At 40.9% G+C, this 27,474-nt stretch overlaps 1 protein-coding gene across 1 annotated transcript in view; it reads right to left on the reverse strand.

Moving 5' to 3' along the window:
• Positions 1-18,391: 18,391 nt before the first annotated feature.
• Positions 18,392-27,474, reverse strand: part of SLC25A28 (solute carrier family 25 member 28) — a 12,603-nt gene continuing 3,520 nt past the window's right edge. The window contains exons 2-4 of the mRNA XM_072425140.1: positions 25,934-26,162; positions 22,310-22,366; positions 18,392-20,990 (exon numbers count right to left, since the gene is read on the reverse strand). Coding sequence (XP_072281241.1) covers positions 20,470-20,990; positions 22,310-22,366; positions 25,934-26,162 — 807 coding nt within the window. The 3' untranslated portion in view covers positions 18,392-20,469. The remainder of the gene's footprint in view (positions 20,991-22,309; positions 22,367-25,933; positions 26,163-27,474) is intronic.

Here is a 27,474-nt window from a genome sequence, read left to right on the forward strand (position 1 = left end):
ACCAGCCGGACAATATTATGGATCATTGGAATGTAAATACAGCACCCATATATGAATCCTGCCTAAGTACCTAGATGTTTGCCTGGAGTTCAATCTAAAACAAACACATGACACAGGAAAGGTCCAGCTATGGAGAAGAACCATGGGACCTATCCTATACAGAGCTGATAAAGCTTAGCTTGGAGTAGTGTTGTAAGGTAAACACAGCGCTGGTTACAGCAGACAAGATGATGAATGGATGGTTGGCTTTGCCTTCCATTTACATATACAACACATTTGGAAGAAAGGGAACTGATGCCTGAACAAGAGAAGATAAATATGTAAGGAAACAATGTTTGAATGTGGACAAGTAACACATTGTAGTGAAGCCATAACTCTTGCAGCCTTTTTTTTGTGTGGGGTGTAGAGCATGACACTGTCCTATAAGTACCGTAAGATACAGGTAAACATGCCAGGTTATGGGAAAATCAGCATAACGTGCACAGGCCTGTAACACAAATACACCTGGATTGTATTAGTTGTATCCCGCCTGTGCAATGCACTAGAAGCAGCTTAACCCCTGCCAGCTTTGCCACTGTCATGTGTTCTACATACCGAAACAGCTTTGGAGAATTCCAACCTATAGGAGAATTTATTATATTTTTTTTTAGCTTGTAGGGTATAGTGATTATGAGATAATTATTTTTGTGAATACTTTTTGATTAACTCTTCTATATTATGTGAACACATGACTTGCCCATGCAGGAACATGGCATACATACTTACCAATGTTCCCCCACGATCTGTTCTCCACCATGAATTGTATATTTGGTTATGTGGTGATAAGACGTAATAGCCTTTTCTTATGTGTCATTGCTGCCCTATATTGGACTCAAAGGAGAAGGCTGGAGGTCATTCCGTGGTGCCGGTCTCTGCAGCGTTCAGGTTCATCCATGGTCAGAGAAAGAGGATCCTCTATGGCACATAGCAGACTAAGGCAGAAAAACAAGGGTAGTTATATGAAGTGTAAAAGAAAGGTGTCCCAATGTAGGGTGGTGGTCACCTAGCCTAGATCTGGGGTTCAGCTTCTGGAAGTCACCAGAAGTATTGGAAAAAAAAATGTGTAAGCTCCTACCTGGATAATCTCTGAGGTTACACACAATTTCTGTTCCTTGTTGTACATGCAGCTACTGAGGAGCAAAGGTAGGGTAAGTTTAACCTGTTGCAGTAACTTTGCAGTGGAAACTCTGGAAGCCTTGGCCATTCCAACGCGTTTTGCCTAGAAGGCTTCCTTCAATGGGACATTGAGACATAGAGTATGTTGTGATATAATGAAGTTCTCAAAATTTTGCAGCGAATAATGAGCCAGGGGGGAAAGAAGGGTAACACTCTATGAAGTCCAATGGGAGAAATCCAAAAGGAACAGCGTTTCAGGAGAATTACATAAACAGGATAGAAGATCTGGGTATAAAAAATGCATTGAATACGAGGTTTGCAAAAAAAAACCTTTTTTTTTTTTTTACTCCAGTTAGGAGATGTGCCAACTCCATGCAGGTATTATTCCTGGAGGGAACTGAACCCAGGACCTGTAAGCTGGAGATGGAAGACTCCAATTTCCAAAGACTGGTTATTTGCGCCATTTACAAAGCCTGGTTTCTCTTCCATACATTATTTCATTTTGACACAAAGCTGGACTTGGGCTTCACAATGATCTATGGCGTAGTGAAGGCGCGGTTCGTTTCCCCAGTTAGTGGTTCACTAGCTGCCCTTTGCATACACTAATCCAGGTGCTTTTCCCAGCACTGCACCTGTGTCTCTTTTGTCCACACAAGGGCAAGACCCGAGGCCTGGTGTCACTTGACAAGTGAGAAGCTCTCTCTCTGCAGTCTGAGAGAATGGAGAGTTTCAGGTAAGTGTGTTTGTTTTTACATGAATCAAAACACGTGTAAGAGGATTTCAGCACCTGTGTTCTCCCGGGGCTCTTGTTTGGGGCTTCTTGTCAGGTTGAACATCCCAACGTCCTGTTTGAGCTGCTCTTCAGGGTGCGGTCTCTTTGACTTATCATAACAAGCCAGCCTAGAGAGAGGCCAGGTTCATGGCTGTCAGTCTACCTTGAGTATAACAAATGTGCTTGTGTTGCCATTGTTTGGCCGGAATCTGGTTCAGTGGTGTAAAAACAGAGGAAATGCCAATACCACACAGAGAAAACTAAGGTGTAATTTTTTCCCACTTTGTGACATAAAGCCTACAGATACTAATTGTTAAAGCTGATAGATAGACGGAAATAAAGCACATCTATCATTAAAAGTATTTTTAAAATACAAGCAGTGTAATTAGGTATCAGCTGCACATAGTCCCTATATAACAGGGCTGGAGTTTGAGATGAAGAAGCAGCACAAGGAGTCAATCAGCTCAGCAGCATTCCTATAAGAAGAAAAAGCATAGTGATGAGGCCATTGCTTTCCAGTCTGCTGATGCAAAACCTCAATGACCAGGGCTCAGGGGAAGTGGGCTGAATGATTTTGGCCATTAGATTGAGGACATCCAGTGGCAGAAAAGTATACTGCAGAAAAAAGCCATCTTTTATGTTATTTTATATTTATTGTTTAAGTTTGAGTTACATTTTAGCCATGTCATTTGTCAATTTTTTCAGGGTATTTTTAGCAGCTTCACATACTTTTTCATGAAGTAGTAACCTCACTTTGTGATAGTCCCACTTTGAATAGGTCATTTTTTTGTCCCTGTTTAAGATTGTGCAAAACTGTCCTGCCACTGCCCAAGTACTATTAAATTTCTATTGAGAATGAAGAGATTGGAGTTGATGCAGTTTTGAAAAATTGCCTAATAACTGGACATTTTAAATAGCAAGCCTGGGCCCATATATGCTAGAGACCAACAGCACAGATTGGAGCTTTATACAAGAATGGGGAAACTTCAGATGATACAGTAGTGTAAAATTAGCTAACAAGAGGACATTTGTAAAGAGCCAGCCTGGGCCCATGTATACTAAAGACCAACAGCAGGGACTGAGGCTTTTTTACAACAATGGAGAAACTTCAGGGGACACTATAGTGTAAAACTGTCTAAAAAGGGCATTTTTAAAGAGCAAGCCTGGGTTCATGTGTACTAGAGACTAACAGCAAAAACTGAGGTCTTTTAAAGACTGAGACATTTTTAAAGAGCAAGCCCAGGCCCATTTATACTAGAGAATACCAGTAGAGACTGGATCTTTACTACAACAATGGAGATACATTGGAGAATACAGTAGTGTAAAATTGGCTAACAACAGGACATTCTCAAAGAGCAGGCCTGGGTTCATATATACTAGAGACCAACAGCAGAGACTGGGGCTTTATACAAGAATAGATAAACTTCAGAGAATACAGTAGTAAAAAATTGGCTAACAAGAGGACATTTTCAAAGAGCAGGCCTGGGTTCATATACTAGAGACTAACAGCAGAGACTGGATCTTTACTACAACAATGGAGATACATCAGAGGATACAGTAGTGTAAAATTGGCTAACAACAGCACATTTTTAAAGAGCAAGCCTGGGCTCATGTGTACTAGAGACTAACAGCAGGGACTGGGGATTCACTACAAGAGAAACTTCAGAGGATACTGCAGTGTAAAACTGGCCTGCTGTAGGATAGGTTTAATCAGGTATATTAAGCCCAACCTATATATGCCAAGCTTTTATTTTATCAGTGGTGGTATGGGAGTGCAGTGAACGTGAGTGATATAATGTAAAGTGGTTTAGGTGCACACTGTTCTTGCACTTTTACCTGTAGTACGGGTTCCATTTAACGTGTTATGCTCCAAAACACCTCTACAATTAGGCCATCCTTTTTACTACTCCTAGGAAATCCTATCTGGTTACAGATATGCTTTTAATCATCAATAAGGTATACAAAGTCTTGTGCTTAAATTCTATGTGTTCTAGAACACAGCCAGAGTCATCCTTTAACCGCCCGCGCTTGTTTTGGTCCCATGGCATCAACTGCTATTGAGAAGAAACAAAGGCAGCTAGTGAACCGAAATTTAACAAACGTTCATTCACAATATGGCTTGTTGCTTAAAAAACAGCTCTATTTACAGAAGAGTCATAGCGTAAGAATACCTGGAAGTGAGAATCAATCTTTTAAACAAAGACAAATGGGTTTATTTTTAGCTGCTGAGATGGCACCCGGCTCCCGGTGACAATGTTCCTTTCAGCAGAACAATGACACCCTGCTTGCTGGAAAAGTTATATTCAGGTGTGTACCTGGGGGTCACATGACCAGGATTCACCAATGAGAGACAGGAACAGAGTTATTACATAATAACCGCAAATGTGAATGTTGTAAGAGGCAGCCAAACAATAAAAGTCACAAAATGCAGGTTTTTATTATAAAACATAGCTTATAGTCATACCATGGTCAAAAATATAAAAATTAATCAAAATAATTTTGCAAAAAAAATCATGATCACAAATACATTATAATGGTGATTAGAGAATGAAATTAATTATTATTTCATAGACAGTACCACCAGAAATCCAACGAACTGTGCTCTCTGCCTAAACTGCACTGCACATTATCTATTAGCTTTGTTTCCAGCTCTCTCTATGGAGTACACCCTCATCTCCCATGTTATGCAGGTGGGGTAAGGCGAAGGTGTTCTGTGGCCCTAAACATTCCAGTCCTAAAGTGACAACACTACACTGGTGAGATTGTCACCATACAACAGGAAGTGTGTTACTGGTTAAATTTAGGAAAATAAAGGAAGGGAAAAATGCAAGCATCACATCTGAAAAAAAAAATCATCTATTTAGTTATCCTCCACACTGCAAGGGTTAGATCACCATTTAGGTCCAGAGGTCTTTAAAATACAATATATGATTCATTTTATCCCCCATTTGTGCAGGCTCAACCCCTGAATGACCAGCCCCCCACAACTTTATAAGCCCCCTATGTGCTGAAGGCAAGCACCAATGCCATCCCCTATAGTACTGCATTGCAAGAGGAGAACGCCAAGGGCCTGTCGATTGGGAGGCAGATAGAAGAGGAACCATGATGGCAGCTGGGGAAGAGAGGGATAAGGTAGGTCCATGCTAGGGAAGAAAGGGGAAAGGTAAGTCCATGCGGGAAGAGAGAGCAACTAGACCTACATGAACATGTAACCCTAGCGGTGAATGACAAGTGGATGACATGTAGGCACCTATTTATAAGGAACAATGATCTGATAATTATATCCTTATTTTTGAATGGTTGTACATCAGGGCAGACACTTCCACCAGGGTGGTATGTGACAGGTGACAACTCAGGAACAGAATAAGGACACAGTTGTCACTGTTAAACCAGAAGTGCCTGAACAATGTCAGGATCAGGAGGTATTATGTGAATAAAGGCTGCAGATTTAATATGACTTATGTTGAAGCTTATGTGATTGTGTTTAGATCAGCTGTAATTGCTGCTTTATAGAAATAATATTTCCTAATCACAATGTGATCTGCTGATGCTAGGATTTCTTTAAAGTTTGTACAGTCATAGTGCAGTTATTTCACACATCACCTGGGCCAGAATAACAACTGCTTATAAAAATACACTCAACACAGTAGTCGTCTTTCTGACAGGAGCTTACTGAGACCTGCAAAAATGCCAGTGTTTAGTCTGTAATATTTGTTCCATTTCTCACTGACACCTTGGGAGGGGATCCAGTCCAGCAAAATACTGCCAGCTGTGAGCCAGAGATAATTCCCAGCTGAGACACAATGAAAATACAACTACTTATCACTAGAGAGCTTAAAGGTACACGCCGCTCAAACATTATAGTCGTTCTTCCCTTGGCATTTCTCTATTTCTGCTATATGCTGCCAGATATGTTCTTGTGTTCTTTTATTAGTAGAATGCCCCTGAATCTGTGTGCCAGTGTACCCATGTGTTCTCCGGTTCCAGCATTGCCTACCTGTCACTGTCCCTGGCAAGGCTGCTTTACATGCACCAAAGGGCCAAATAAGGGCACTTCGGGTTACAGTCACATATAAGACATACAAACTGTTAAAATATCATAGCCAATATATAATTCTTGATAGGCAACATGTTTTTGGGTCTTTTACTTGGCACTTACATGATGCACCAGGTCCTTTCAATATTGGACTGCAGAGGGACGGAGTTCATTGATGGGTTCATTGGGCTCCCTATCCAACAATAACCCCCATCCAAAAGACGGCAGTTGTGTGATGACACCAGGTTGAAGGGGCAACAATAAGACTGGTCAGCTGTGGGCCCACATTTTGGGTTTAGACTCCAATAAGAGGCACTATAGAGGGACCCGCTGGCTGCTTTCATTAAAAAAGAGTCATTGGGCTCTATTTATAAACCATGAAATTTGACATTTAAACAATTACTGTCATTGAAACACATGGAACTAGAAGATTCCCACGAGGGAATGTTTGAGGGAATGTCTTATTACCTGTTTTTATAAGTCCATAATGTGCCTATTTTTCTCAAACAACCATAAGGGAGTCTCATTCCATGATGTCAGGGTCGGCCACTGACTAGTCTTGTTGGTGTCCCCGTCATCAAGATTTCTTCACACTGCTTTCATCTTTTGGAGCTTGAGAGGACCCCACTGGTGGACAGCTTGCCCAACAATCGGGAACTCACGAAGGAACTCCCACCCTGCAGGCTATGATATAAATGACTTGAGATCTACCGGTAGTATGTCATGTAAAATCATTTTATTAATTAATTAGAGGGGGTGGATAAAGATGGTTGGATGTTGGAGAAAATATGTTTAAAATGTTTATGTTTAATAGGCTAATTGATGAAGTCTTCAGGCTGGTCGCCATTTTTTTTCCCTGTAAGCAAGCCCAAAGCATTAGACTGACAGCACTATGTAAAGCAATAAATCCTGCCTGCCTTGCAGCACTTCACTTCCCAAGTATCAACACTTTTGTAAAGAGGATAACAGAAAGTTGAAAGCAAAATGCTTTTTAATACATTAAATCATTTTTAATAATTGACTTTTTCATCCATCTGGATTTGAGTTTTAAGTCATTGACAGTAATATTGGAGGTTAATACCTTGCAACATTCCTTTTCCCCGCTACACCACCTTTACTTTTGTCTGAGCAGTGCCTACAGCGCTTCAGCTTCTACGGAGATACTGAGAACTCTTCTTAGTCCACTTAGGTTCTTTGGCAATCAAGTTCAGTAGCAGCTGTCAAAGGTGTAACCTAAACCACGGACATGTCAAAGACTGAAAGCATTTTTGCCAACAGGTAGGTGTAGATGATACAGGATTAGTGTGGATTGCTCAGATGTTGATCTACAAGCTGGAGGCTATGCTGCTTCTAGAACCTTCAGTAATGGAGCCATTCCTTCATATCAGTTCATTGTATCTACTTAGGAGATAGCCATATCTTCTAGTGTAAAAGATGACCCTTGTCCCATCAACTTCAGCCTGACAATCATCAGCATTTCTGTGCAGGATTTTGTAACTAGTAGGTTTGTCAATGTAATGGATAAGCTTTGTTGGGTTAAAGTAAACCTGTCAGTTAATCTTTTTATTTTTGCAATTTGTCTGGCTGTCCAAAGTGTCAGTTATCTGGGTCCATTGCAATTTTTTCTGGTTTCTCTCTCTCGGACTTTTACTGATTACATGATATATGGTAATGTGGGTGTCAACAGGAGAAACCTGGCAGGGCAACCAAGAGATTGACGTTGGTTAAAGATTGAAATGTGGTTTCCCAATGGACTATGGGGTCCATTTCGTAGGATTGGAGTTGAGTTCAGTGGCACTGGGAATAGTGAGTATCCAAACCTATCCAAGGTTTCATGGAACCCAAGGGTTCATTTGAAAGCTCCGAAGAGTTTATTAAACAATGAGAAATTTGTGCCTCTTAGATCAATTATCACCCATACTAATGGTATTTTTGATTATCTACTAGATTGTAAGCTCTTCGGGGCAGGGTCCTCTCCTCCTGTATCACTGTCTGTATTAGTCTGTCATTTGCAATCCCTATTTAATGTACAGCGCTGCGTAATATGTTGGCGCTATATAAATCCTGTTTATTAATAATAATAATAATAATATTAATTATCTATGAGGGTGACATTTTTCCCAATGGCCAGCAATGTAGAAAGCATTCTTTCCACCCATCATCACACCAATGTACTTTGAACTTTGGATATTGTTCTTCTCAGGGGTTCCTTAAGACCTGAAAATTATTTCAAGGGTTCGTTCATTTTAAAAAGCTAAAAAAAGGCTAACTTATAGTGTTCCTTAGAAAAGCAATGTGTCTAAACTATGGCCAATGATGGGACAGCTCACAACATAAAAGAACCACTTCTTCTATAATTGCTTCTTGCAAAGCTCAACGTGGAAAATCTGCATTTATTGGGTCTAAGATGAATTAGCGATTATGCCACCTTGGGCTGACCATTTACGGAGGCTGAAGAATCAAAGAGATGACCAGGTATAGATATCATCAATGACAATGAACCCCATGGAACCAGCAACTCTGGACTGGCTGTAAACTTCACGTTAAGCCTCATTTATTACTATTTACCCTTTTAAAAATGCCCTCTACAAGGAGGATATTGCAGAAAGCTCACTTACAGTGATATAATAGGGAGCTGAACCCTACCTTTCCCTTCGATGATATGGAGGAACCAAGGACTAGAGTGGGCCTTAAGCATAACAATTCCAAAAAAATGCTAAAAATCCTATGGCCCCGCCTCCCCATCCAAAAAAAAAGTACATTGCCTACCTACCCTATTCTTCTTTATCCCTGCATTATGTGTGTTATATAAATACAGGTGCTCTTTAAAAAAAAGCTTTGCTTTTCTGACGCCTTTGACAGTCATATTCCATTACAACCCAAACATTATCATAATGGCAAATGAGATGCTTTGTATTTCTTCAACATAAATAATGATCTTGTAAGGGATTCTTTATGTTACCTGTCCGAGTTATGAGTGGGCCCGTCAAACCCTCTTAAAGCACGTAGGGCTCGGCCTATTCTCATCTCGGTCTCGTTTAGCCTTTTACTAATAAATTTGTACAATAGACCTAAAAAAATAAACACGTGACGCTTTCACACCAGGTGGCTCAGGCAGCTGTGGTTTAAATGAGGTTAAAAGTGAATACATTCTCTCTTTCTCCTATTCGCCTTTGTTTCAATAACAGCCCCAGCTTATGGAGGGGAGGGTCCTGTGTGAAAAGGGTTATTGGTTATAAATGTTGCGTAAATTTTCCTGCTGATGGGAAAAGAGGCCTCAGCTGATGGCTTTGTTAACAGACTCATTGCTGGTTCCTTGATTGAAAGACGTAGAAGTAATGAGGCAGGTAACAGGTGTGGGTGGAGGATAATACAAATAGTTCCAGCCCAGCTTTAGATTCCAAGCTGGTGACTGCTACTGAGAGCTGCATAGCTGAAAAGGTAAAAAAAGACCAAATTTATCAAGAACCTTCGTCATACCACCAGTTACTCACTACGTGAAAATTTGCCAGCATAGTGCCATTCACCCACTACATAAAGAACCACCTCCATGTTGTTATTGACCATTTACATAAAGAGCCACCTTCATAATGCTAATGACCTGCTTCATAGAGAACTACCTTCATACCAATGTACTTATATGATGGGCTTCCGTCATACCACCATTGATCCATTACATAAAGAACAACCTCCATACTCCATGAAGAACCACCTTCGTAACACCAATGATATAGAAAACCACCTTCATACCATCACCCAATGCCTAAAATGCACTTACAGTATTTGACGAGCTTCCTTCATACCACCATTTACCTGCTACTGTGTACTAATACGAAAAACCACCTTTGTACTGCCATTGACCCACTACATAAAGAACTATCTCCATACTGCCATTTATCATTTACATGAAGAACCACCTTTGTAATGTGAATGATATAGACAATCACCCTTATACCATCACTGACTCCCTACAACATACTTTTATGATGAGTTTCCTTCATACCCTCACTGACCCAATACATTTATATGATGAGGTTCCATTATATCACCAGTGACCTGCTAAAATATACTTATATGAAAAAATGTTTATGCTGACACTGATCCATTACAATGTACCTATACAAGTATGAGATTCCATCATACCATCACAGATCTGCTGCAATATTCAACCTTCATACTGTCATTGATCCACTACAACCACCATCATACTGTCACTGACATGATACAATGTAATTATGTGAAGAAATGTCTTTGTACTGCACTAACCCACTATGCTGTGCTTATGTGAAGAATCACCATCTTACTGTCACTGCCCCCCAACAATATAATAAGTAAAGAACCACCTCCATTCTATCACTGACATACTACAATGTACTTATAAAAATATATATAAAATCCCCTTCATATTGTCACTGGTTCATACAATGTACTTATATGAGGAACCACCTTCAAACCCTCAGTGACCCACTACAATGCTCCTATATGAAAAACCAACGTCATACCATCACTGACTCCCTACAACATACAACAATATACTTAAATGAAGAACCACCTCCATAACATCATTGGCTCACTACAATATACTTATATGAAGAATCTCCTCCATACCATCACTGACCCATTACAATTTATTTATATGAAGAACCACCTCCATACCATTACTGACCCACTATAATGTACTTATATGAAGAACTGCCTCCATACCATCACTGACCCACTACAATATACTTATATGAAGAACCACCTCCATACCATCACTGATCCATTACAATATACATATATGAAGAACCACCTCCATACCATTACTGACCCATTACAATTCATTTATATGAAGTACCTCCTCCATACCATTACTGACCCATTACAATTTACTTATATGAAGTACCTCCTCCATACAATCACTGACCTATTGCAATATAATTATATGAAGAACTACCTTCATAACATTACTGACCCACTACAATATACTTATATGATGAACCACCTCCATACCATCACTAACCCACTACTGTGTTCTTATATAAACAAAAAACACCTTTATACTGTCAGCAACCCATTACCATACCATCACTGACCCACTACAATATACTTATATGTAGAACCACCTCCATACCATCACTGACCCATTACAATATAATTATATGAAGAACCACCTCCAGAATCACCTTCATACCATAACTGACCCATAACAATATAATTATATGAAGAACCACCTCCATACCATCACTGACCCACTACTGTGTTCCTATATAAACAAAAAATACCTTTATACTGTAAGCAACCAATTACAATGTACTAACCTAACGATAAAGTACTATATTGACATTAACTGAAGAACTCTCTTCAGTATACTTATATGAAGTACCTCCTCCATACCATCACTGACCCACTACAATATACTTATATGATGAACCACCCTCATACCATCACTGACCCATGACAATATAATTATATGAAGAATCTCCGCCATAACAATACTGACCCACTATAATATACTTATATGAAGAACCTCCTCCATACCATCACTAACCTACTACTGTGTTCCTATATAAACAAAAAACACCTTTATACTGTCAGCAACCCGTTACAATGTACTAACTTAAGCATAATGAACTATATTGACATTAACTGATAATCTGGAACAATTCCAGAACAAAGGTTTGTCAACTTAATTTCCTGTTCCAGTGGCATCTAGCATATTGTCGCAAGCTGGCCTCTTCTTTTCGAAGTACATTTTCTATATATTACTATGGAGAATGCACTAGGTAACCAGAGTGTTCTCTGACTTTACTGCATTAAGTCACCGCCTAGGCTTGCAGTATGGCAAGTATGGAATTAAGTATGGAATTTACTTGAAGAACATTGAAGCTGCTGACAACCAGAAGAAAGTCAGCACATTCCCTCTAGTGTATTTTTCCTGTACGGTGATGCTGGTTTTACCCTCCTCCACCTATAAAAATTATTTGACTGAAGATCTTCAAAGTAAACTTGTGTATATTCTAGTAGGGTATCATGGTATTTCTGAGTAGACGGAAGGCCGAAAATGGCTGATAATGTATCCCAGCTTATTATTCTTTATTAATTTAATGGTATGGAGGTGGTTCATCATATAGGTATATTGTAGTGGGTCAGTGATGGTATGGAGGTGGTATGGTGGTTAATTTTTCAGCAGTACAACTAACGATATTCAGGTTGGCTGAAAAACAACGAGAAATCAACTCAGAAGATGGTATGGTCAACAGTTGCCGATGTTGGTGCATGCTTTGCAACCTGTGAGGACATTCCCTGTGGAATGTTTTCTGTCATTCTTCCAGGAGCTTGGGAAATGAATATGAACATCAGGATGGTAGATATGAGTATTGTGTTCTCTCTCATGTAGACCCCATGCTTACAATTCAGATGGCACAATATGGTTGCAGCCCATGGTATTTTTGGTGGTGGTGGTGGGTCCACCAAGAATAGGCATTCAAATGAGCCATAGCACAGAATGAAATGGTCAGACAATATATAACCTACAGTACTTTATCCACGAGGAGGTTCCCAATGGATACAGTAAATGCTCCTACAAAACAACCTTATAACAATCTCTATTATCTCCTTATCCAGACAATCTCTGACTCATGGCAGCAATTCACTGTTCCACTAAGTTACAAATACCTTCTCCATCTCCGAAAAATTCAATCTTTGAATTTCACTCCTCCGTGATAGGGCATGCCTTTAAAAAAAAGGATTATGTTTTCTTTAGGCAGCATAAACACTGCACTGAAAGCATAAAACAGAGCATTCAGAGCCAGAGAAGTGAAATTCTAAAGCTCTGAAGATTCCTGAGAGATAAAAAGCCAGAGAAGATGTGAAAAGGGCTCTCAGAGTGAAGTTCACCATGTGATGTTTTGATAAGGGAAAGGAGGAGAATCTCAAACACTCAAGGTGGGAGAAGACGGCAGCTTGTTATTTCAAGCCTGTGCACATGTAAAGTAGTGGACAGCCGGCTTCCCATTCATGTGCCAACAAGGCCCGGCTCAGCCTCGACTTGCTTTACATCAGGGGAGGTTAAAAGGCACAGGTGCACCGGTACACTAGACCAAACATTCGACTCTACCACAAGACAAAAAGGAATTGCTGACACATCCGTCAAGGTCCTTCTGCAAATACTTTAGATGTCGCCCGGGAAAGCTGTGTCCTAGGCCCAACCACCTGCTCCATGCACACTGATCATCGATCTTGACCTCTACTTTGCCTTGTTTTGTTTTCCTGTGGGGGGGAAATAACAGAGATCACATGGGAGAGGCCGCCATTATTTTGGAAATGGTGGAAGATCAAAAGGAAATGTTCACTTTCATTGTCCACCTGCATGGCCTTCTTATGGCTGAAGAGGCATTTTTCATGAAGATCTGGTCTCCGGCCAGATACAGGCGTGCTGCTATCACCAGACACATAGGGATCTGATTGCTGGAAAGATAAATAAATCATTATTTTTATATTATATAATATAATAGAATATAATAATAATATAAAATGTTTTATATATTAGTAATGTGCAGCTTATATACACATACAAGTGCTGGATCCAGTACAATATTCTAGAGTCTACTCACTTATAGAATGTCTAATAAAACTAAAATTAAGATAATAAATAAAGAAATGTCATTATTATTATTAAAATAATAATAATATTAATAATCAGTTTTTATATAGCGCCAACATATTAGGCAGCGCTGTACATTAAATAGGGGTTGCAAATGACAGACAGATACAGTGACACAGGAGGAGAGGGCCCTGCCCCGAAAAGCTTACAATCTAGGAGGTGGGGGAAGTAACACACAATAGGAAGGGGATATGGAGTGGTGGGTGAGTAGTGAGAGTTTAGGAGACAGAAGGAGACGGGTAGGAAAGTTTGAAAAGAAAGGTTTTAAGTGCAGAAGGTAGGAGTAAGAAGAACTGGACCTTTTTGGTGAGGTATGATGTCAACCATTTTGAAAATAGATGGATGATGTTTTTTTAATCAGCCGTTTTGCATCCAGAGCAATATTACACAAAATATGATTTCCTTCTAGCATAAAGCCCCAGATAAATCTAACATGACAAATGGATAGCCGGTCTCCATTCCATGTCATATCTGGCAGCAGGGTGGCTCAGTGGTTAGCATTCTGGCCTTTGCAGGTCCCAGGGTGAATCTCAGCCAGGACACTATCTGCATGGAGTTTGCAGGTTCTCCCTATGGGTTTCCTCCGGGTAGTCCGATTTCCTCCCCCAAAAACATGCAGTTAGGTTAATTAGCTACACCCAAAAAAATTGACCTTAGACTGTATTAAAGACATTTGATCGTGGTAGGGACATTAGATTGTGAGCTCCTTTGAGGGACATGACTATGGACTTTGTACAGCGATGTGTAATATCATGCTGCTATATAAATACTGTGTATAATAATAGTGGACAAAGGGCACTGCACAGAAAAATGCCTCTGATCAAAAAATAGTTAATTTTTTTTTTTTTAATAAATATTTTATACGAACCAGCCTGCATCTACCCCTGTGGTTATCATCTACACGACCAGCATTGTTTCTATGTCAGTAATTACAGGGAACAATTAGTGATGTGGTTAGAATGACTCTGATTATCCATAGATGACAGCTGATTAAAGGTTGCACAAGGCTGCCCTCTGCTGACTCCTTCTGCACTCCTACAGTGCTTCACCCCATTGCAGACCAAAGCTGGTTGTGAATGATGGGAAAGCTAAAGTAGACTGATCACCCATGAGTATCCAATCCTTTGTTCTTTATTAAAGTTAGTAATTTGCTACTCTGAATCATTCACTGTAGCCTATGCTTTAGTGTCCTTTTTTTCATTGACTGCAATACCATCTTTTTCATTGGCCCAAGTTTTTAAACTGATGTTAAATATTTTACTATAAGAAAGCAATTTTTTTAACTAAAAAAGGTAACCTGTCTTGAGATTAATACAGTGCTGCCATTGCTGACTACTAAAAAATATGAGATACCTGGCCTGCACACATTGGATATATATAGGAAGCTGATTGCTTTCAGTGGAACTGAGACCTGGTGCTACATAGAAAACGATTCTGCTACCCATCCCTTATCAATTATGTCTCCATCATATCATTAAATTATGGTTAGCATTGCAGCAAGGACTCTTCTTGTCTGTATGACACCCAGCATCCCACAACATGTCACAGACAACCCCTCCTGAATGTTAAAGGATGCAGAGCCTCCCCCTCCATGTACATATTCAATGCTTTGCACAGTAGGTATGTTCCTCAGGAAAGTATCTTTGCATTGTGATCGGGATCAAATCATATAACTGCATTTTATTTCATTTGGATGAGAAGGGTTTATCTGCAGAATGGCTCTCCCTGTACACAATAAAGGTCCAGACCACATACACCTCTGCAGTCTATGTCGGCGCTTCTCAGCCAAGAATCCCTCTAGTAAGTGGTAGGAGTTGTTTGAGCAATGAGCAATTTGTATCTCTCAGATCAATTACCACTGATACCGATAATCTTTTCGGTTATCTGTAAGGATGACATTCCTTCCAATGGCTAGCAATGAAGGAAGCATTCTTCTCGCTGACTATCACGATAATATACTGTGAGCTGTGGAAATATTTATAGAAGGGCTTCCATGGGATATGAAAATTAAATTAAGGGTTCCTTATATGTTAAAAAGGTCAAGAAAGACCGATCTATGTTGTGCCCCTGCATTCTCTGCTGTATGCTGTGTTATTCATCACCAACTACAACTAACTTACTGTATTGTGAGAATGTGTAAGGCTAAGTGCACACATGCTATATTTGTCATTAGAAAGGATCTTTCACAATCCTTTCCAATGACTGCACAATATACGAACTAGCACTGTACATAAATCACCATTCTGCTCTATGGAGGGGCGAGAACGACAGAACGACACCCCGCTGTGCTCTCTCCCCTTCACTTGCATTACCATCGTTTGTCGTCCGTGGATCCGCAAGGACGGTCGTTTGGACGATGAACGACTAGCGCTGCACACACGCAAGATTCTCGTCCGATATCAGCCCTGAGACGATTATCGGATGAGCCTAAGATCACAAACCATGACCCTTTCTTCTTATAAACTCGAGCTTTGATAAATGTTACAATTATGGAATGCTACATATTTGAGATCATCCTTGTTATACTTTATTTAGTAACTGAACTAGAAGGAATATGGAAAATACAAAAGCTTGAAGGCTAAGAATTCCAGATTCTGAGAAGGCAATAACTGTGAATGGGAAGTCATGACTTAAGTAACCCAGCAAGACCAGGGCCATATTATCTATGTTGTTAGCACTGTTATATTGACTGATTCCATTAGTATTTTAGACAATCATGACCTTGGACAATGTTTTATCCTGTTATTAAATGACTGCTCCTCTGTGCACAAAGCCAGCTCTATAGAGAAGAGATGGGTTTACTATGGAAGAACTCAAGTGGCCTGGATAGAGAAGTTCCCCTAACCTCCTTGAACTCCTATGAGAGTGCTGACGGTGGAAAAGATCTTCCCAAGCAATGACACCATGATGCCCTTAGGCTAAGTACACACGTGTAATAATTGTCGTTGGAAAGGATCTTTCACGATCCTTTCCAATGACAAACGACTGCACGATGCATGAACGAGCTCTGTACATACAGCACTATTCTGCTCTATGGAGAGGATGACCGAGAAGCACCCACTGCGGTCTCTCCCCTTCACTTGTATTTCGATCATTTGTCGCCCATCATTCGTGGATCCCCCATGACGGCCGTTCAGACGATGGATGTAGAGCACTGTACACACGCAAGATTCTCGTCCAATATCAGCCCTGAGCCAATTATCGGACAAAAAGCATTGCACATGTGTCCCAAGCCTTAGGCTGAAAGTAGACGAATTCCCACAGAACAAAACATAGACATGCTTATCAGCAAGAAAAAATAAATGTCTAAACTTTAAAAAGAGTATACAAAAAGATCTCCATAAAAGCAATGATGGAGCCACCTACCTGTCCAACAAAACACATTTCCTTGCAACTGGGCTTTTTTAAAACATGGAGCCCATCATTCCTTACCATTGCTGGATATGTAAGCTCACTGGCCTTCTGGCTTCAGTACCTTGAGTACCTGTCCTGAAACAAGTGTGCCAAGTCCAGGCTTTCCTGATCTGAATATGTTTCATCCCTACCGATCAAATTATAGGAGCAACACTACAGCAGGAGTGCTAGCATAGAAAACAATTGTTTTGGGTGCACCCACTACAAGTAAAGGATATACCGTTATTTTGGGGAGCCATTAGGTCTAATGCATCTTCAGGAACCAGTCATCTGTGGGGAAAGAGCCACCCCCAGAAATCAGTATATTATGTATATGCATGGGGTTTGCCATTTATTCTTGTTGGCAGTCCAACTTTTCACCCTTAAGTCTTTACACTAACTACTAGAGGAGGGCTAAGAGCTTTCTGTACATAATGCCAAAAGACAAACCACAGCTCAGGTGTACAAGATGTAAAAGCATCCTTTAGCTTCATTTTGAGGATGTTAAACACTGATCACTGCCTGAAAACTTCAGAAAAGCTGCTGACATAAATGTTTTCATTAGGTGTCAGAACTGCTTGAAACTGCAGGAAGTTTGCTAGCAGTGTACAACATCCCCAAACAGTAGCAAAAGTGGTTTAGGGAACCAGTTGTGCAAACGATGGGAAAAAACAATGAACACTCACGCGTTGCTGTTGTTGTGGACTGTGCAGAAGCGCGCATTGTATCACTCATTAATTAATATTGCAGTAAGGCAGCCTGTGTCACAGAGTACATGCAGCCTTATTTCAGACACTGTGCACCCATATGTAGTGTTTTCACATGTGCTGTAATAAATAACCATCAGAGCTGTATCTAGTGCATTCAGATCCAAAAGTGTGATACAGCCCTAAGACTACTGAAGCTTAAAAGTCTTGTAAATCTGAAACATGTGTGTACTAGTGTCCATTTAGATCTATGAAGTGACTATGAATAATGCATCCTAATGTTCCTAAAGCACATTCCTACTGCAATGCTCTACCATAAGGTGTGGTAATACCGGTATGATGCGCTATCATGGCAATATGCACAGCAACATCCATATTACCATTATGAATAGATTTAAAGGGGCCCCAGGACATTTTAGCTAGATGCTATTAGCACCAGGGGACATGGGTCAGAGAAAACTACTTTGTGAATGAAGAATCCTAATGTGTGCTACTTCCCCCACCTCTTAGATTGTAAGCTCTTCTGTGCAGGGTCCTCGCCTCCTCCTGTCATCATTTGTATTTGTCTGTCATTTGCAAGCCCTACTTAATGTACACCGCTGTGTAATATGTTGGCGTTATATATTGTTTAATAATAAAGAATGCAGAATCAATACAACACAAAATTCAGACACTAGAAACAATTACTGTCTCAGGTTTTACTTTTATTCTGGACCGGGACACGAGTTTAAAGTTTTGGGTCATGTCTTCAGAGCAGAACAACCAGAATTCCAACATCACACCTTTGTACCTAGCCACTGTATAGGGACAAACATGTTTTAACATCTCGATACAGATAGTAGGTGTCAGAAAGGTTGCACATACATTTATTCTACCTGTTTATTACTTTACATTGCAGATTACAATTGACTTGTTGTTTACAGTAGATGTTTTGCGGTCAAAGGATCATCAGTTGTGCAAACGATGGGAAAAAACAATGTGTGCACACTAATTAGTGTAAATGCTGGACAAATGTTATTTTACTGTAGGCAAAAGAAGGCAGCTTGTCCAGCAATCAGCCATGTCAATAAAACTCTGATGGCCTAAATAAACCTACATGTGACTCTATACTCCGCAATTCCCAGCTGTCTGCTCTTTCCAAATCCTGGTCCATGGCTCCATGAGACACCCTACCCCTGAACTGGTCTTAGATGAATGCTTTTGTTCTGATCAGTGGGCTACACTTTGTGAATTGTCTTCCTATTGGTTTCTGTCCATTGGCATCAGTAAAGAAAACAATTATCTTTAAAAAAAGAAAAAAAAAACCCAGGGGCAGCTCAGCCAACGGAATTCACAACTTCCGCTACCAAGTTTTTTAGGATTAACAAAACGAAAAGTCTACAGGCCCCACATCGGTTTAAGTGCTTTATAGTGTGCGTGTTGACAACGGCCTTGGAGTTCCTTGTATGTCTCGAGATAAGACTTTGGTAAGGATACTGCAAGATAGGTAAACTGGGTGTGTGGAATAAGGGGCCCAAAAGCCAAAGCTGCACCTTTGTTACCCCTTAAGGAAAGCTGTAACAGACATGTCTGATGAGTAACAAACAGAAGGGAAAAAAATCAGCACAGACATATAGGATTCCTGAAGGCTTAAGTTTCATAGCCTACACCAGAGCGATTCTACTCTACTTCTCTGAAGAGGCTCCTTGTAGAGGACCGTGGGCAAAAAATCCTGAAGAAAGAACAGTTCTGACTACAGAGTTAAACCCAGAAAGCTGGGTGGGTGGCAACCCCTGTATTGTGAGCCAACTCTTCAGTAACCACCTAAAAATAGCTGGGTGGTTATTAAAAAGTGCTGGGTGTGCTGCCCAGCTAAAAGGGGCTGGGGAGAACACTGGGCTAAAACACAAAAGACTGCATTGTGCAGCTCCATGACAGCAAACAAGATTACTGTCCCAGGAAACAGTATGCATCCCAGAGGACTGAAAACCACTTCCACCAAATGTTTCCAACACAGGTATTTTGGGTCATAGAGGTTTACTATTGCTTTAAATTGACTTCTATAGCAACACATTTAAGTTTAAATGCAAAGGTATGTGCAGGCCCTACAGAACGCCCTGCTATGACAGATATTTGCATGCTGGCTTTGCAAACCTACATTGGAAAATGCCTGGTTTCTGACTATCTTTGGCCTCAAGGCTGTCACTGACCCAGAAAAGCATGCAATCAAGGAGGTCAAACCCAATTGGTGTCACTGACTATACCTAAAGTTAATGGATCTGCATAACAAACAATATGCATTTTGAGAAAAAGGGTCACTAATAGCAGCCTCTGCATGTTTTATGACCTCAGAGAACTTGGGCCAATCAGAATGTTTCCAAAAAATGAAAGTTATATTTTTGAGGGTATATTTGATACCTGCCTCAGCCCAGCTTTGCTGTGAAAACCCAGGTAATATGACTACTTTTTTATTTACTATAGACACCAAGAACGGTTCTTTCTTCAAATTGTTTTTACCCGCAGTTAGTCAAGATAGCAGGGATTTGCCACATTAAAAAGGTGCTATGGTGCTACAAGTTGACCATAAGGCAGAACCTGGTAGAGAACACCACAATGTCTTTGTTCTGTGCACTGTATTAAGGGACAGTGAGGACAGAGACCTCTCTGCACACTAAGAACAGGTTAGATAAAACATTAAAAGAAAGGCAGATCTTGCAGGCTGACAACAGTTCATTAATTCGGGCCTGGAACATCTCTAACGGCTGTGCTTTGGTATGGCGCATCAGTGACCTGCCCTCCTCTCCTCCTGACGCTTAGTGATCATGTATTTGAAGAACTCGTACACAGACCATGCAATGGCTGTGGAGGGCATCTGATAGATGATTCTGGCCTGAACTCCTCGAAAGTAGGCTGTGACACCGCCTACTTGATAAACCGTCCTAAAGGCATTAGCCATGCCCGTGATATGTCCGCTCATATTGGAGGAATTCAAGGCAAGAGACTCCTGCGTGTTCAGTAAGGTTTTGCAAACGTCCAGTGGTGTTGTGAGAGCCGCAGCCACCGCCCCCGCGCAGGCGCCAGATAGCATGTGGGAGGTTGGGTTGTATTGTCTCTGCGGATTTAGGTTCTCTTGCATGAATTCGTAGGTCATAAAGTGTATAGCTTGGAAGGGGATGTTCATAGTCAGCTGCGTCGTGTAGCTTCTGTAAAAGGCACCAGCACCCTCATTCCGCCACACGGCTCTCATACAATCAGTCACCCTCCGATATGGTGAGTTGTACATCTGCATCCTCTGCTTGATTACTAAAGAGAAGAACAGGAGATTAGTGAGGAATCCAGGAAATAAAGGTTTAGGTAACCTGATTTTCCAGTTGCAAGGGCATAAAGGCAAATATAGAAAAAATCCCTAACTTGCAGGCTATAAAAAGCAATGGTGGGTTTTAGAGTTTTTCCTAATCCTGATGCTTGCATGACACATGATAGAACTTAATCAATTGTTGGGGGTTCAGCTTCTACAAGTCACCTAGAAAGTAGAAGAAAATCCTGCCAATATAAAGCTTTATAAACAGTTTCTGCACCCCCAAAACTATCCAAAACCTAATTAAATATAATACCAACCTTGCTACTCAAGGGGAAGGAGATGGATGGAGACAGAAGTAATGCAAGCAGAACTCCCAAGCAAAAAAGCCATCAAATTGCCAATATTTAACATGTTCAGCCCATGGAGAACAATTCCAATTAGAAAAATAATTATCTAGTTTTTAAGTGTAAAAATGGCTATGAATTAACCGTTCTAGAGGGCTGAACAATATACGGTAGGAATACAAATCTGATGGGGGTGCTATCCATTCTATTGGGAAGATGTTACAACTTTGTCTGGGTAATAATGCCACCAGGGCTGAGTGTGAAGGAGATCCAATAATTGTCACCACAAGAACTCATTTAGGGGGTGACACTTGTGTCTGTGACAAATTTTTTACAGGCAATTTCCTTTTGTTTTAGGAGGCTTTCCTCTTTCTTCAGACCAGGCCAGGGGAAACCTATTCAAAAATAATTCAGGAATAATTGTAGACCGATATGATTTGCCATCACCATTCCTGTCTATTCAGTTTACAATTTTAGACATCTCCCCCCATAGCCTCCCCTACACATAGGAGGTAGGGCTTTATTTTTCTATGATATATCAGAATCCTGCAGGCTGTATACTTTTTCTTGCCCTGTGTGGGGGGGCAGTACTGAAAACAAGGACACCTGTTTATGTATAGGTAACTAGAAGCCCTCCGTAACACAGATGGGACAAACTTTTCTATATTAAAAGGACAGAATGAGAAGAATTTACCAGCTGGGATGGACCGAAGCCTGTGGTGGATGCCAAGGATTCCAACGAGAGCACATTTTTTTACGATCTGACATTCTTGCCGAGAGCACAGTATGCCAAGGCCCTGTTCCTGCTACAGATGTGCAACCCAGCCACCAATTCAAGCATTGCACTTTGCAATAATTAATGCTTTTTTGGAACACACTACTGCAAGCGAGCCCTTTAGTACACTGTGCTAATAAGAAGGTTCATACTAGCTCTTAACAGTTGCCCGGCCCTTCACCAAGAACACAAGTCAACTCACCTTCAGCAGGATTCATAGCTGCATCATGTAACAGTGTAGCTACACAGCCAGCGGCCCCTGGAAGACAAAAACTGTCACAAGTGAGAAAAAGTAATATGCACAGAAGATCCCTACAATTTTAAAACTTACATTATTGGAGACAATGCTGTCCCATTTTTTTAGGTAATTACGCCTGGCTTTGGGGGTAGCAATTTGACTTCTCTGATAACTAAGATGACTGCAAATGCATTGTGTAAGGTTTTAGGTCTTGTTTGCACGGTCAGGGAAGTGGTAATGTTGCTGCTTTTAAACTGCATGTGATCAGAGGACTACTAGTTGAGGCATATACCTGTGGGGCAACCGACATACAGACTCAGCAAGTAGCATTGGAGAACACCGATCTGCCATGACACGTCTGGTAACTGCTAATCAACTCATCTTCCCCAAAACCCTGTCAATTATTTACATAAAAGAACAAGGAGAACGCAACAGTTAGTAGATTGTCAACTGCCTTAACTAAGTGAAGTGTCCATGCAAACAAGCCCTTAGGTGTGCAGCAAGGAAAGGGAGGCATCAAACCTACCAAGCCAGGAATCTTAAGCAGAATCCAACCCAATGTTTTCTCCAACTGTGAATACTGATTCAGTATACAAACCAACTACTTCAATGACTCGAACAATGGTATTGCCTACAGCAATCAGTGGCTACAGATTCCACCTGTCCTTTCCGATGTAAGAATAAAGCTAGGTACACATTCTAGATGACCTGAGATGAATGTCATTTCTTTTCTCAAGCGAGAATCTAGCATGTGCACAGCAGTCCCCTGACGTTGGTCAGGAGGATCAATAAAGGAGCAGGAAGACTAATGTAGTTTCCTATGCAGAAGAGCACAGTGGGGTGCCGCTCGCTTGTCCTCACCTCCCCATAGAACAGGACTGAGCTGTGTAAACAGCACCGGTTTGTTCTCCTGTCACTGGAAACTATCAAGAAAAATTCCAGCAAAAGAACATTTGAAGTCCGTACAGGGCTTTACACTAATATACCTTTATTTTATCTCAAGTGATTTGCCAGCATCCTTTAGTCAATAAATCACCCCATTAGGGAATTTCCTGCAGGTAAAGGGGCCGTTTCTTCTTTAGAAGACTAGATGCTGATAACTTTGATCCAGAATCTGGTTGGGGACACATTGTGAAGATCACTGCAGGGGAGCCCTTACCTGTCTCAGCTTCCAGATGATGACTGAAGTTATCTGGTAGACTGAAGTCCCACCACAAAAAAAAAATCTTATTCCTAAGGGGTCAGTAACTAGAAATGTATTCACTAAACATTGCTAAATGAGTTCAAAAATCCAAAATATCTTATTTTGTGTTATGTGTGGGGACATCAACATGTTAAATACTTTAAACTATGAGTGATTCAGCTAGACTCCCCTTACAGCAAATTATCATGGGTTGACCGACCATTTAAGATTGTACTGCAAGATATCACCAGCAGATGGAGCTGAAAACATTAGAACCCACAGGAAAAGTTTTATAAACATGCTGCTGGTGAAATCAGTGGTTACTCTGATATAGCGGGTGATAGACGCCTTTTTAATGCATTACTTTGGGTAAAGGGGGACAAAGAGGAAAAAAAAAAAAATGAAATGATCAAAAACCTCCTACAAAGAATAACTCCACCACAAATAAAAGTGTAATACCGGGAGGGCTTTCATAGGTTAATGCATCCCAAAAATTAGTGTTATGTTGTATAATTACAATTTTTCTGTCCTCCAGAGAACCCTCTGAGATTTCCTTGCAGGATTCCTCAATTATTTCTTTATATTATTGAGACTCAGAAGCGTGTTACACTGGTATTTAGTCTTCTAAAGCCGCATACAGACGTGCAATAATAGTTGTTGGAAAGGATCTTTCACAATTCATTCCAACGACTATTATTGCGTGATGCATGGACGAGTGCTGTACATACAGCATCATTCTGCTCTATGCAGAGGGGAGGGATATCTGCTGCACAGAGGGGATCTTAAGTGTGGATACCTTATCAAGGAGAAGAATTAAGTGATTGTTAGGTGAATTCAACTTGCTTGCAATCAATCCAAACAAAAATGCTAACAGTGGGAGGATTAGGCATTGAGAGTAATCAATTTACATATATTATGCTTTCTTCTGCAAATGGAATGACAACTCGCAGCTTCAGCTTCACCAGGCAGAAAATTATTTCAATTGCTTCTTTGGCACCGCACTGACTTTGTAGGTTCCAATTAAATCTTATGGATGATCTGTACTCTAATGGACTCCATGATTAAGTCTCAGTGTTCTCCCCAGCCCCTTGTAGATGGGTGCACCACTTGGCAGGTTTTGGGTGGTTACTGAAGAGTTACAGGGGCGGTCACTCAACAAACATTATCTATACCAGTTCATGTAGAAACTCTGGGAGCCGCCATGTGACTGAACTCAAACATTCATCCATAGCTGGCCATATACATTACCTGCAGATGGTAATGCGTATGATCAGCATTAGGTAAATAAGTATAGAACATGTATTGCCTACCATCTTTTAGAAATGCTAGTTGCCTGGCTGTTTGGTTTCAGTGCTATTATGTCACATAGTATTCCCTATGACCAGGTAGGAGAGACAGAAATCATTAAAGTATCAATATGACAGCCATGGAGCTAGCATTTTTCAATAGGAGCTCCATGCTCTCACACTGATCCCAGTACAGGTTTTCCTTCTACTAAAATGCAACCTAATACAACACCTTTATTTGTTGGAGGAGCTATTGAATATCGGATCGGTAATATGATTACTTAACTCCTGAAACCTCAAATTGCACACAAAAAAATAAAAATAAAATCCTGGATTAAGTAAAGAGCACAGCAGAAGCTGTTAAGACATGCCCTCTGCTGCCCTCTCTTCATGGTGCCCCGGAAATCCGCTGGTTTCGTACACATTGGCGACCCATTACAACAGGCCAATCAAGCAGAAAACAGGACGACAAGCGTCTGGCACACAACTCGAGTTTCTAGCAACGGCACAGCACAGGAAAAACAGAAAAAAGTCAAAGCAGCGATGCCGACACATGTGTGCGCTAGTGCCCTCCAGAGTGGCACCGGCCGACTCCTGTGATTCGCTGTTCATTGTGTTTGAAGCCAAGGGTGGTGTGTCACTACGCTCTGCTTCAACAATACCGTCATTGATGGCAAGACGAGTTTGCCGCCGGCAGTCAGTGCAAAAACAAGTCTCCTATAAACAATCTCCTTTTTCTCTGATTAGTCTTATGATTACACCGCCCACTGCAAGTCTTTCACGGTACAAAATGCCATGTTAGGTAAGGGTTTTCAGGACCAAGGTGAGAAGAAAAAATAAAAAAAATATCTAAAAATTGCAGAAGGGAATGAACTCCAATTGCAGGTCACTCATTCACTTACTGAGTGACTGTTCTATGAATTTAGGTGGACATGGGTTGAACAAGTCAATATCAGGGGTGTAATGGCGCTAGGATGGCATTTCCTGGGTGGTGAAGCGACAAGTCCAGGGCATAGTGGGCAGTGTGATCCTGATTAGTAAGGTCTCCATTGGTACAGACATGGGGGGAAAAAAAAAGCACAATCGTTGAATGTTAGGCAGGACATGAATCGTCAATACCGTTAGCTAAATGGCTATTGCCCCCAGGGCGGATAACATCACTCAGTGTCTTTTTCAGTTTCTCATAGCAGGCAAAATAAAGGGCATGGGCCGGGCCAGCTCCTGTTGCTGTAACATTCATTCCACGCATCGGCCTCCAGATTCCTTCTGTGCGGATGATTTTGAACAAGGCCTCCATCACGTTGCGATAGCGAGCTGCGGGATCAGGCTGCAGACTTTGCATTCGGGTCTGGAAAAGAAAAAAAAAACAAAAACAAAAACAAAAACAAAAAAAAAAACAGTGTCAACAGCATTATTTTAAAAGCACTACTCTCATCTATCTCCCATTCTATTGTATGTTACTTCCCCCAACTCCTAGAATGTAAGCTCTTCGGGGCAGGGTCCTCTCCTCCTCCTGTGTCACTCTGTATTGGTCTGTCATTTGCAACCCTTATTTAATGTACGCAGTGATGATAGTAAGGAATGAATATACTGAATAATAAGTCTTCAAAATTTGCATTTCTGCATGCAGACCAAGTTGTCCCCTAGATCGTAAGCTTTTCTCCTCCTCCTGTGTCTGTATCTGTCTGTCATTGCAACCCCTATTAAATGTACAGAGCTGTGTAATATGTTGGCGCTATATAAATCCTGTTTAATAATAATAAATGTTATTCTTGTGTATAAACCAGACCATGGGTATATTAAGAATTTCTGTGCCATGCCAAAGAAGCTTTCAGCTAAGCTCAAAGGGGTGGTAAAGTCGTGGTGCGAATTCCACTTTCTCACACCCAGGAGCCATGCCAATGATCAAGACACTGGCACAGGAAATGAATAGTGATAGCGAGTGTTTGAGTACAGCTCACTTTGTAAAGCCGTGTGGCTACCACACACACTCATAGGAAATGAACAGGGTAGGGTGGTGGTGGTGGGTTCAGTGTTCAAATGCCGATTCATCAAGAACCAGAACAGTGGTCGGAGCTGCCTGGGAATCTTTGTTCCCACCACCTGTGTGAACTGAGCCTCATTCCTTTTTATTAATCCCTACAGTCCCAAATACACACTGACCTAACCTGCTGAAAAACTGACTCTGCTGCTCTACTACTCATAAAATGCACCCAGCATTCTAATATAAACTGGATTGACAATCAACTGCTTTATGTGTCTGACCCACCCTGGAAGCTGCAGACAACAAAACCCTTTTTACAGAATATTCCACATACACTGCGAAAGTTTAAAAGTGGAAAGAATTTACCTGAGACTAAAATATAACTGCATCATCCTATATTCCAATATAGAAAAGATGAGGACAAATATTATGGTGCAGTGCTGACACATACATAAATCACTAATCACGTGTCCTGCATATAAAATGTGTAGAGCCGAGACCCTTAAGTCTCATTTTACATTTGTGGCAGCTGCAATGGATAAAGGGTGATAGGGAAGTGCTACAAAGGTTTACAATGGTAAGACTTGGAGGTCATTGGCCGGACACCGTAATGACTTGGAGGGCATTGGCCGGACACCGTAATGACTTGGAGGTCATTGGCCGGACACCGTAATGA

Source organism: Pyxicephalus adspersus, chromosome 10 (assembly GCF_032062135.1).
Source record: "Pyxicephalus adspersus chromosome 10, UCB_Pads_2.0, whole genome shotgun sequence".
NCBI classification, from domain to species: Eukaryota; Metazoa; Chordata; class Amphibia; order Anura; family Pyxicephalidae; genus Pyxicephalus; species Pyxicephalus adspersus.